The 12,047-nt window shown below is 56.8% G+C and overlaps 1 protein-coding gene across 4 annotated transcripts in view; it reads left to right on the plus strand.

Moving 5' to 3' along the window:
• The window catches only part of NSD2 (nuclear receptor binding SET domain protein 2), a 55,884-nt gene that overhangs the window by 20,889 nt on the left and 22,948 nt on the right, over positions 1 to 12,047 (plus strand). For all 4 annotated transcript variants that reach the window (XR_001598693.2, XM_016159222.2, XM_016159223.2 and 1 more), the window contains exons 4-9: positions 3,760 to 3,926; positions 4,373 to 4,816; positions 7,230 to 7,374; positions 7,930 to 8,007; positions 9,582 to 9,700; positions 11,516 to 11,597. Coding sequence is in view for 3 of the 4 variants with exons in the window: in XM_016159222.2 (XP_016014708.1) it covers positions 3,760 to 3,926; positions 4,373 to 4,816; positions 7,230 to 7,374; positions 7,930 to 8,007; positions 9,582 to 9,700; positions 11,516 to 11,597 (1,035 nt within the window). In the remaining variant the exon portion in view is untranslated. The remainder of the gene's footprint in view (positions 1 to 3,759; positions 3,927 to 4,372; positions 4,817 to 7,229; positions 7,375 to 7,929; positions 8,008 to 9,581; positions 9,701 to 11,515; positions 11,598 to 12,047) is intronic.

Here is a 12,047-nt window from a genome sequence, read left to right on the forward strand (position 1 = left end):
GGAGAAACGTCTCTTTGAGTCCTGGACCCATATTTGAATTGGGTTATTTTTTGTTATTGAGTTTACTGCGGTTCATTTTTGCAACTTTGCCTGAAGTTATTGATTGCTTCAGATGTGACACACTGCCATTTCTTTTTAAATCCAATTCAGATGGTTTACTTTATCAGATTGAATTAGTGTTAAAAGAGAAGTGGTCTTTGCCTTCTATTGCTTTTCAGGTTTTATGATGAATAATTTCATTGTTATTTAGATACAGAGGGTGCTTATTTTAGCATAATTTTCAGAAATAGTATATTACATGCTGAGTTTTGAGTTTTAAAGATATCCCAGTTAATTTTATTAGGCCTGTGGGAAGGAGAACTAGAAATGATCATCTTTAATGTCATGAAACTTGGGACAACAAACTGGTACATAGGACAATTAAAGAACATACTAAGAGTAAATGTTATTGATACAGATTAGAGCAGGGTATAATCTAAATAATTGGGCATCTCAAAAAACAAAAACTCATGTGTTTGAGAGGTAAAAAAACAAGTTATCAGGTGGCTTGAGATTCCTCTAGAGTGAAGTTTGGATTTAGTGTGGGGAAGGCGAGGTGTGAGTCACATACAGGTGGGGCTGAGCAAATTAGTTCCCAGGTGACCCGTGCGCCCTTTGAAAGTGTGGGTGACAAGAGCTGTGGACTGGGTCGGCGGGCGCTGCGGCCCAGCGTTGCGAGCCAGGCAGCCTCATCGGCCCCCTTCTGGCCGTCAGCTGGAGGCCAGAGCTCGAAGCAGCCATCTATCTAATGGCCCGCAATGGGGAGGAAAGGAACAGAGTGCCATGCGAGGTACCTGGGCCATTGGAGGCCAAGTTCTCATTAGGGAGCTTTGGGGGGAGTTGGGGACAAGTATATTCATACCAGCAGCTGTGGTTAGTGAACACCGGAGACAGCAGAGGAAGGAAGGATTACTCACAAATGGTGGGACAGCTGGCCAGTTATATGGTCAAATAAAACGAGATACTGACCTCTCAACGTGGACTGAAATAAAATTACAGTAAAAATAGAAAATTGGGTTACATTGTTACCAAATTCCTGGGCAGGAAAGAACTTCAGAAATGTTACCTTCACTTTAGAAACTGGGGATCAGACCGTGGTATTCTGCTTTGCGTTTTTCCACCCGACACGGGAACATTGTTTGTGCCACTGTTTATAAAAATGATGTGAGTTCGTGTTTTTTCTTTGTGCTGTAGTGGGTTTTCTTCGTTATGCAAAGGCTGTGACACATGTCTGTGTTCATTTTCATGACCGAGAAAAGTTATTTCAGAGTATTAAAGTGTAATGGAAGAAGCCACAGTCACTTGACATAGTTTTGAGTCTTAGCTGTTCTAAAATCAAAGACATGTGCGCACTCGTAAACAAGTCATGTGCTGAGAGGGCGATGGTGGCAAGAGGTCCCCGGCTCTCCCTGGGTGTAATCGTTTCTCACTCTTCCAACATTTCCTTCTAGTTTTAACTACTATTGTTTTTTTATTTATCATTTACACATTTTCTGTTGACTTTCTGCTCTGGAAAATGAACATCGAGCTGTTCAGTCATTTCTTATTTCTTCCCCTCCCACCTTCCCGTGTAATTAACTCACTGTTCATATCACATTTAAGAGTTTATGTAATTTTGACTAAATACCACTCAGAAAAATCAAGTCGTGTTCTGTGATCGTATTTTTTTGCTTAATCTTTTGTTTTTCTTGGAGTTAATTCTTTTCTTTCTTTTAAAATCATACACTTCGCTGTCCATATAGCCCTAATTTTCCCCAGGTACTTATTTCTTTGTTCTTAAAACTCCTCCTGTTATATGGTTAATTTCTCCTATTGGGGGAAAAAAATGAAAACCCATGTTTGCCCCCCGCCTTCCTTTTCCGCACTCCGTGGATCGCGTCTGCTCACTATTCCCCGCTGCCCGGATTTTCTCGGGGTGTGCAAGGCTGGCTTACCTTCCACCCCTGGAGCCCTCTCCCGGAGCCCCCCTTTGTCCCGCTCAGTCCGCGTGGCTGGCACTCTGGACTGGGTGCAGCGGTCATCCCAGGCTTCCTGTGAGACACTGTCCTGAGTGACAAGGGTTTTCTGTGGCCCCACACCATGCTCTTTCTCGGTCAGTTTTCCTTTTCTTCCGGAGTACGTCTTTGGCATCCTGAGAGTGTGTAGGGACGTAAATTGCGTCCCTCTGGTTCAGAGACGGTTGCTTCTTCGTCCTTACACTTCCCCGATGTGGCTGGGTATAGAATTTCATGTTGAAAGTAATTCTTGTCAAGATTTCAAGGTATTGTTCCATTTCCTTCTGGCACCCAGAGTTGCTCCTCAAGCACCTTGTCATCCTGCTTCTGGTTCCCTTAACGTGGACGCTGCCCTCTTCCCCGCTCCCACCGACTTGACTGTCCCAAAGATGTCCCCTGGGATGGGTGCTGGATGTGGCACTTCGGAGGCCGTAGTTCTGAGGCATGTGCTTGTGTTGTTAACACCGTGACGACTTCTGTTTCTCTGTCTAGAAGGCCAGCCACTGATTTGGTGGCATGCCCCCAGATTGGTCCTGGTCCCGTAGGCTTCTTACAGGAATCGATGGTTTTCGTCTTAATTTTTTCCTTCTTTCTGGGAGATTTCTTAACTTACTTTCCAAGCTTCCTTACCGAGTTTTCTTTTTATAATTGTATTTTAAAATTTCTAATAGCTCTTTAATTTTCTTTTTCATAATGAAGTAGAGTTTTCCTCTCCCTGGCCCTGCATTTGTACTTGGGGCCCTTCTGCCGAGGCCTCCTGGTGCTGGGCGTGCTTTGGGGAGTAGCCCTCAGCCCCGCCAAGGGCTGGCTGCTGTGGAGGGCTGGCTGCGGCTGGGCCCCTCCAGAAGAGGGTGTGTCGAGGGGATCCCTCTGGGCATGCCCGTCTCCAGGAAGCGGCCTCGGGTCCTTGTGGCCAGCGCGCTGTGTGCAGGGAGGGACTGGCACTTCCTGACACAGGACCCCCCTGCCCACTTGGCATGGAGCTCTGACCTTTTAACCCCCTTGCAGACCCAGCCTCACCCATCTCAGCCGGCCCAGCGTCCTCTCTCAGGTTTGGGTACCAAGTGTCTTCTCCACCTCGTCCCTTTTGGCCGCACTGTAGAATAAGGTTTCCTTCCTGCCAAAGGCCACAGTAGTGGACATCTGAGGGGCCGCTCTGTGGCTTCATGGTGGCCCTCGGAGGTCACGTGCGCCCTTATCCCCAGGCTGAGCGCTGCACGTGCGTAGCCAGCCCAGGGCTGTCCAGCCAGTAGGTGCTGGCTGGGACTTGAACCCAGGCCTCGCTGTTGAATGGCCCTTTCGCTGAAGTCCTCTCTCTCATCTCTCTCTTTTTGGTTTTTATCACTCATTGGCAGCCTGTGGCCATTGTTAATTTTATTTATTTTTTTATTATGGCGACGTGGGTTAACAAAATCTAGTAAGTTTCAGGTGTACAATTTAACAATATCTTCTTTATTTGGCATCTTTGTAAGTGGATCTTGGAGGGGAGGGGGTACGGGGATGCGCTTACTCACTGCTTCCCCTGTCGGTTTTGGACCTCACTGGGCCTCTCGTGACTGCGTTTCCCTCTCTGCCTGCAGCCTGATGGGTCGGGAACAGCGGGGTTCACTCTGAGGTCGGCATACTCAAGCAGCGCCCAACTCCGTATCAGTAATTATTAATAGATTTGCCTAATTTTGTCCCATATTCTAACTTTCAAGTTCTAACATTTTATTTTAAAAACTAGGTCAGAAAAAGAGTGCACGCCAGTATCACGTACAGTTCTTTGGTGATGCCCCAGAAAGAGCTTGGATATTTGAGAAGAGCCTTGTAGCTTTTGAAGGAGAAGGACAGTTTGAAAAATTATGCCAGGAAAGTGCCAAGCAGGCACCCACGAAAGCCGAGAAAATCAAGGTGATAGATGTTCCTGAAGTACAATTTTAGACCAAAAGTTTTATTTTTATTCTTAATTATTGATCTTGTTTTGAACTTATGCTTACTTGAAATAGTGTAATGGCTTCTTATGTCTGTCATTGTTTACTTTGCCCCCAAGTATGCTATGTTATAAAATACGACAATGTTTCTTTGGAGACACAATTTATTCTTTTTACTCATTGGATGACTCCCAGAAATAATTTGTTATACAATGTTTATTTTCCTCTATAGCCATCCCCGTCCCCAATGCTCTGTGTAATTAATGTATGTGTTGATTTAGCTAAATGTGATTGCGATTGACCTCTAGTCTAAAGAGACAGAGCTGTCAGAGCGGCTGAGCTCTGTCTGGCCTGGGGTTAGTGGCCGGCGCGGGTCCGAGTGTCCGCGGCGGGCGCGCAACCCACGGCCCCCGTGTCTCTCCGCAGCTGCTGAAGCCGGTGTCCGGGAAGCTGCGCGCGCAGTGGGAGGCGGGCGTCGCGCAGGCCGCGGAGGCAGCGTGCATGCCGGTGGAGGAGCGCAAGGCCAAGTTCACCTTCCTCTACGTGGGCGACCAGCTCCGCCTGAACCCCCACGCGGCCAAGGAGGCGGGCGTCGCCGTGGGGCCCGCCGGAGTCGCCGAGGAAGCCGCAGAGGGCCGCGGGCCCGCGCGGGCGGACGGCCGCCCCGGGGAGCGGAGGCGCGGGGCCCGGCCGTCTCGCTGCGCCCCCACAGCCGAGACCACGCCGCCGCAGACGCTGGCAGAAGCCGACCCCAGGAGAGGCCTGGGGTCCCCTCCTGGGAGGAAGAAGGCGGCGGCCTCCACTCCGCGGAGCAGGAAGGGCGACGCGGCGTCCCAGTTCCTCGTCTTCTGCCAGAAGCACCGGGACGAGGTCGGTGCTGCGGCGGCGTCTTCATTCCGGGGCCTTGGTGACCGCGGGGCGTCCGCAGCCGCCTGGGGCAGGGTCAGACCCGGTCCGGCCGCGCCCTACACGTCCTGGCGGGAGCGGAGCGGGGGCGGGACCCCGGGGCGCAAGGGCTGCTCCAGCTGGGCGGGGCCGCACCGGGCCTTTGCTGGAAGCCCCGCTGCTCCGCAGCTCTGGCTCCGCCCGGTTCCGGGCGCTGTTCCCCGAAGTGGAGAGATCCGCGACCACAGGGTGGGGTCCCTGTCCTAATTGGACGTCACCCTCTCTTAGTACACCGTGAGGCTTTATTCCGTTGTACAGGGCTGAGGGGTGCAGGCCCCATTTTTGGTGGTTTGCTGTGAAGTGGGTGGGCTGGCAGGCTTGTCTAGGAAATGCAAGGACGTGTGATGTTAGTCTGCTGTGACATACACCGTGGTGGCCTGGGCGCTCAGGCCAGCGGAGTGAGAAAAGGCATTTGATCTAATTCACTGCCCCTCGATGCGCGGTTAGCGAGCCTGGTTAGGGAGTGTTCTCCGTCTGTTGAAAACTGTCAGCAAACATACTTCTTAGTGAAGCCTTAGAAGTATTCCCTTTAAAATTGTGATTAAGATAGGACTGTGTTCGTTAAATATTATAATGAAACTACCAGCCAGTAGAGTAAGATAAAAATTAAAAAAGACGTGCAGAGGTCTGTGTAGAAACGCAAGAGGCTCCGCAGTCTTCGGGACCAGTGTGAGCCCCCAGGGCTGCCGGACGGGCGGTCCACGTCCAAGAGCAGAACCTGGGAGGTGTAGTTGGGAAGGATGCGCACCAGAAACGGGGCACCAGGGACCGAATACAGCAACCCGTGCAGCTGGAGAAACTCGCTCTGCTGTTCTGGCACACCTGGCTGAACAGGGGAGTTCTCCTGCACGCCAGCTTCCGTGTCCTGAAGTCGGATTGTCAGTTTCTGCTGAGGGATAAGTCAGTGCAGTCCCAGAAAAACTCCCAGTGGGAACTCGACTGCATGTTTCGGGTGGAAGCTAATGGAGGGCATTTGGAGGGAAGCTTGGCCAGAGGGAGTTCTGTCATTGAAAACATGCTGTTGCCAGTGACACTCAGGCAGTGACTGCCTGGAATGGAGGCCAGGAACGGCCTCTGTCGAGCAGGCGGAGACATGGAGAAGGGCTGCCGGCCGTGGGGCGGGCGCTGGGGCCACAGGGGTTTCAGGACTCAGCACTGCGGGCGGGGGGGAGGCCCTCGTCATCTTGGGAGAGGGAGGGTTTCTTAAGCCCAGCTGACCCCATCCCGTGAGAGAACTGTCCCCGAGTATGTGCCAGGGACACCGAGCACGGGGAGGGGGCAGCTCCGGAGCCCAGACTGGCGGAAGGGAAAGGCTGTGGACGGGGCGATTCGCGGGTGAGCCCGGCGGCCGGCGAGTCCATCAGCCGCCTCAGCCGCGGTCGCTGTGTGTCGCTGTCACCAGGGGGCCAGCCACATCACCGTCACCTGGGGTCAGAAGCTGAGTGGTGGCGGAAGCCTGTGCAGGCTGGCGGGCTCGCTTCCGACACCTGGTTCTGAGAGGAGTTCGGTGCTTTGGGGACAACGCGCCCCAGTTCCACGTAGGGAGACCTGGCCGTGCTAGGCGTGGCCGTCCCCTCAGTGCAGCTCAGCCATGGGGGGTGGGGGACAGGTCCTGTCACCCGGGTGAAGTGCCACACGCCCACCGTTCAGTTTCACAGACCGTGTCTGTCCAGAGGGCGAGTGTGGGGCCAGCGGGGACGCTGTGCCCACGGGCCGCCCGTGCGCTGCTCACTCTGTGCTCACGGCTTTGCCACGAGTGTCACGCCGAAGGTGCACGCCGCAGCTCCGCTCTGCCGCAGGCAGCCGCTCGTGAGCTTGTGTCGTCAGGAAGGTGACAGCGCGGGCGTCCGGGGCCGGCCCAGCTCACTGCTGCTGCGGCCGGCGTGTGCGCGTGGGCCCTGGAGTCAGCGCTTCTGGGTGCGAGGATGCTGCTCCGGGAGCCCCGGCAGGACGCCAGGGTGTTTCGAGGTTGCTTGTCCTTTTTTGGGACTGGCGGCACGTTACAAAACCCAGGGGTGGTTTTCGCTGGTAGGTATTGGTTAACCAGTGGCCGCCCCATGAAGGACAGAGCCCATGATTGTGGGGCGGTCCTTCCTCAGCCCTCGTCGGTTCCTGCGTCTCCGTGGCGCAGTCTGATGGTTCGCACCAGCGCCGTGTTCGTCCACGTGCTTTCCACGAGGCACGTCAGCTAAGCGCTGTTTCTCTTTGAAGCTTTTCTAGGACATAGTTTCATGATGTGGGAATCAAAGTGCCATGTGCTGAATTCCAAGGACCACGCGTGGGACTTGGTGCAGAACAAAACGCAGCCATCTCACCACACCCTGTCCCGTGTCCCCAGGTCGTTGCCGAGCACCCGGATGCCTCCGATGGGGAGATCGAGGAGCTGCTCGGGTCCCAGTGGGACGTGCTCAGTGAGAAGCAGAAGGCACGCTATCACACCAAGTTTGCCCTCGTGGCCTCCGTCCAGGCTGAGGAAGACTCCAGTAAGCGTGAAGCCGTGCCCGCGCCCGTCCTCCCCCACCCCCAGCCCCCGCGCCGGGGCTCGCGCCAGTGCCCAGAGCGCGTGTGCGCGCGGGGCCGGGCACTGCCGTCGCCTTCTCACTGCTAGTCCTGAGAGCTGCCCGCGGAGCCCGTGAGGCCTGTGCCTTGCGCTTCTGTCCAGGGGGAGCGGGCACTCTGCCACTGCGGCCTGCGGGGCGGCGTGCGGGGCTCCCGGGGGGTGGTGCAGACCGTCTCTGCGACTGCAGGATCCTGGCCTGTGCCTGGGGGCTCGCGGGACGAGGATGGTGACTGGACCGACCTTAAGCGGAGTGTCCCGTAGTTATTAGGCCTGTGGCCTGAAACACAGAGTGGTTCTGTGCCTCGGGCTGTGCCGGAGGCGGGGCGGCTGTGCGTTTTGGGGGGGGGCGTGCCGCAGCGGCCGGTTGGGTCGCCCGCGTGCTTGGACACGTGTTGTGGAAAATGGGAGTTTTTAATGGAAAAACAAGCGGCACAGTTGGGCATCAACTTAAAATACGAAACGTTCTGTCTCTCTCGAGGTTCGTCCCTGAAGAGTTTTGGAGAGGCCAGACGCAAAGTGTTTCAGGAGCCCCCGCGGAGGACACCGAGGCCCAGAAGTAATTGCGCCTTGCCGCGTGTGCGAGCTCGTGCTTCTCAGCCGGCAGTGTGGTGTGACCGCGACTGAGCGCGCACGCCTGCACAGCCGCTGTGTTGTTCACGGATGGTCTCGTCCGCGTCTGTAGGGCTTCCTAGCTTTCTGTCCCCATCAGCTGTCGAACAGCGGTAGCACCGAGCTGCGCTCGTCTTGTTCGGGGTTCGCTGCGGCGCTGTGATTTGGTGTGGCGAGGACGGCGGGCGTCGGCAGAGTTCAGCCCGAGCCTCCCGCCAGCTCCGGATTGGTGTCCTGCAGCAGGTGGCTTGTGTAATCGCGGGTCGGGTTTTCCTGCAGCCAGATTCAGCTCACACGTGCGCAGCGAGTGCGAACGTGGTCGTGTGTGAACGGTTCGTCTGTCACCAAGCGGGCGGGGGAAGGCCAGCGTCCGCCCCCCGTGCGCCGGGCATGTGCCTGTGCCGGAGGCCGGTTCACCCCTCCCTTCAGGGACCGCAGTGCTGACGGCCAAGATGACAGATTGTGTCCATTGGTGCCAGCTGACCAGACAGATCCCATAATGCTTATTTCTGTAACGAATGCCAGCTGCCTCATTCTGGGACGGGGTGGAGGGACCCTATGTAAGGGGACGAGGAGGCCCCGGCGACGTTGGCTATGGCAGGTGTCTGTCTGTGGCCTAGTGAACACCTGATCGGTGGCAGGTCTGACCGAGGAGATCCTGACCCTTTGGGCTTGCTGTGCCCTGTGCTGGTCTTGCTTGGGCAGTGGCTGGGCAGACCCCACCGCCTTCTGCAGCTCTCTCTCTCCCCGGGGTTCCCCGCAGCCGGCCCGCCCCACTGTGGCCACGGACGGAGCTTAGGGAGGCTGCTTGGCATGCTGGGGCCAGCAGCTGGTGAGGGCCGGTGCTCTGTGCTTGGCCTGTCCCCAGTGATGCCGGGCCCCACTGGATTTGAGGGGGACAGTGCCCTCCCAGAGGGTGTGTGGTGATAGCCGGGGAACAAACTCTGGGCCTCTAGAGCAGTCACACAAATGGGACACTGGGATCATGTTTAAAATAAACACTAGCACGTGCCAGCTAGTCGTCTTGCTAGCATTTACACGCTCAGCCTGTGTCTCGTCACGTGCCAGCCCCATTGCACACGTTAGGTCTCAGATTAGCGACGTTGCTGGGAACACCTGGTACAGTTAAGGACCGTGGGGCAGGCCTGTAGCTTGCAGATGCAAGTGTAGTGCTGCTGCCTAGGATGTTTCCCTAAGGAAATGTATAAAAAGTAGCAAATCGCATGTTTTTAAAATTCTACTAGGCTTCGAATGTTACTAAAGGATTATTTTACAATAATGGAGTCTGTTTAAATTAATGGTATAACATATCAGAATGTGACAAACTCAGCCTGACCACCTCAGATTAGATGAGCGTTTTCCAGCGTTGGATGTGTCAGGGAACAGCCCCTTGCAGTTTAGAAACACAGAGCTCACCCATGCCGTGGCCTGAGGTCAGGGCGGGGGCCCCGTGGGGTTCGCTCAGGGAAGGCTGGGGGGCGTGCAGTGTTCTCGGGTAAGTTTTCCCATCCGCATTCCAAGGTAACCTAAATGGGAAAAAGAGAACCCACACCAAGAGGACGCGGGACTCTGCAGGAGACGCCGATGCTGGGGACGCGCCGCGGAAGCGGCTCCGGACAGACAGGCGTGGCCTCTGGAAGGTAACCGCGCCCCCGCCGCGATTCCCAGAGGGCTGTGGGCGGGCGGGTGTGTGCGGGAGGCCGGCCGCTCGCTTCCTCCGGGGGCCTGTGGGGCTGGGCGTAGCAGGGCTTGCTTCTCTCGTGGCACCTTCGAGAAGGCTGCTGAAGAGAGCAAGTTGCCACCTGTTGGGGACTGTAACAGAAACCTCTGACACTTCACTGTCAGAGAAGAACGTCCAGACACTTTGAGTGGCACTCGATGTTTCGATCCCACAAACTCGTACAGTGAGCATGACTTGTCTGCAGGGCGTAAACAATGAGATGACGTGACAGCACCAGAGTCCGTCACAGATACGCGAGGTCCGTGCCTCCGCAGGAGGTTTGAGCGTCCGCTGAAGACGTCAGGAGTGGGCCCCGACCCGGGCAGGCGGCCAGCAGCTCGCACTGTGGTGTGACGGGGGTGCCCAGGGGCCGTGCAGATGGCAGTGTAGATACGGCAGCCCCGCCTCACGGGACCTCGAGTCCCAGCGTGGCTGGCCCGCACGCATCGTGGGGCAGAGCGTGCCTGGCGCCCGGACGGGAAGGGCGCTCACAAGGCCGTGTGGCTGCGGAGACGGGTACGCCGCCTGCAGCGGGGGAGTGCCAGCCCTGCCGGTGTGTCCCTTGCGCTGCGGCGCTGGCCGGGGCCCCGCCCAGGTGTAGGGCGCCCGCGTGCGTCCGAGCTCTGCCTGAGCTGGCCGTGGCTGTGGATTGAGAAGTTGCTCCTTCTGTTTTGCTCTGTTTTGAAAAACGGAGACTACCTCTCACACGTCCAGCGCGCAGGTGCGGCCACCACATCCGTCTTCCTTCCCAGCCGCCTGCGCAGTCCAGGGCAGCTGGCAGGCTCCGCCCCATGCTCCTAGCCAGCAGGTCGTTCTTTTGGGGCGCCTGTCGGGACGTCGGTGACCCGGCATGCAGCGCCGAGCCAGTGCCACGCGCCCGCATCGCCGTCGGCGCTGGAGGCACGCGCGTGGTTCCCCGTGGCACCGCCGCGAGGTGGCCTCTGCTGCCCTCCACGCTGCCGCCGGTGCTCTCAGTGTCTGTCCAGACGACTCACCTGAGGAATGGCCTTGGCCTGTGGGACCCTAAAGTCCCTCTCAGCACCTCAGTAGAAATGGCTTTTTAACTAGAAACAGCTCTGGGCGGCGGCCGACGGCGGCAGTGGTGTGCGCTCTGGCCTGGCCGTCACAGCCTCCGCGCAGCGTGGCATGCCCCTCCCTGAAGGCTGCACGCAGGCCAGCTGCTGCCCAGGAGCTGGGCGCCTGTCGCCGTGTCCACAGCTCTGACCCATCGCCCCACCCGAGCACTGTCCGCTGCTCTGTGGCCTGCCAGGCGGGTCACGAGGCTTTCGAGAGGCCGTTTGCAATTGCGTTATTCCCTTTCTGAGCACCAGACAAATGTCCACGATCCCTTCTTTTTCGGCCATTTTTCTCAGTTGTGAAATGTGCTTACTGTGGCGCCCTGCTTGTGAGGTTCCTCCAGAGCTTGTTTCGAAGTTGGAAATTCTCAGTGTCATGAGTTCGTGGTGACGTTGGCACTGGCCTGGCAGGCTCCACAGTAGGAGGCCCAGGCCACCTAGGGTAGAAGGGTCACGGCGCACACTTCACTGTGCGTTTGGAGCGAGGCTGGGTTGTCAGAGCTGGTGCTCCCAGCCACGGGGGCCAGAGGTGGCCCGCTGGTGGCCGCTCACTTCCGGGGCAGGCGTCCGCGTGGCCGGGCTCTTCAGCGACCTGCTGGTTCACGCTGGATCCCCCCTCCTGCCCCCTCCCATCTCTGTTTTCTTCCGTTTAAACGCAGAGAGAGACGCTCACTGACAGAACGGCCCGGACGGGCTGCTGCCGGGCCTCAGAGGCCGCCTCCTCGCCGAAGAGCCAGGCAGGTAATGTGGGCAGCGCCCCGAGGACCCCTCCGGCCGGCCCTGTCCTCATCCCCGTCCTCGGGGGCGGTGGGGGGACGGGCAGGGTCCTTCAGAGCTCAGTGAGGTGGGAGGAGGCTCTTGTGCAGTTGGAAAACTATCTTAGTTTTCATGCTTCGCTTGAATTTACCGAAGTCACCTTTCTCCTGATCGCTACTTGGCCTTATTGTTTTTGGTGTAAAATGACATTAGAGAAATGCTTTAAACCAGAAACGTCGGGGTGTCTCGCTGGAGGGTGCCAGTCCCTGCTCTGCATCCCGCCACTCCCAGCGTGTGACTCTCTCCCCACAAACGAGCCAGAAGGAAAAGTGCTGACTTTTCATTTGTTTCACGCGTTGCGGAGTCGAGCCTAAAATAACCGTGAAACAGGAGCAGGTAGAATCAGGCTACCTGTCGCCTTCTCTCTGATCACCT

Source organism: Rousettus aegyptiacus, unplaced genomic scaffold (assembly GCF_014176215.1).
Source record: "Rousettus aegyptiacus isolate mRouAeg1 unplaced genomic scaffold, mRouAeg1.p scaffold_m13_p_10, whole genome shotgun sequence".
Lineage (NCBI taxonomy): Eukaryota > Metazoa > Chordata > Mammalia > Chiroptera > Pteropodidae > Rousettus > Rousettus aegyptiacus.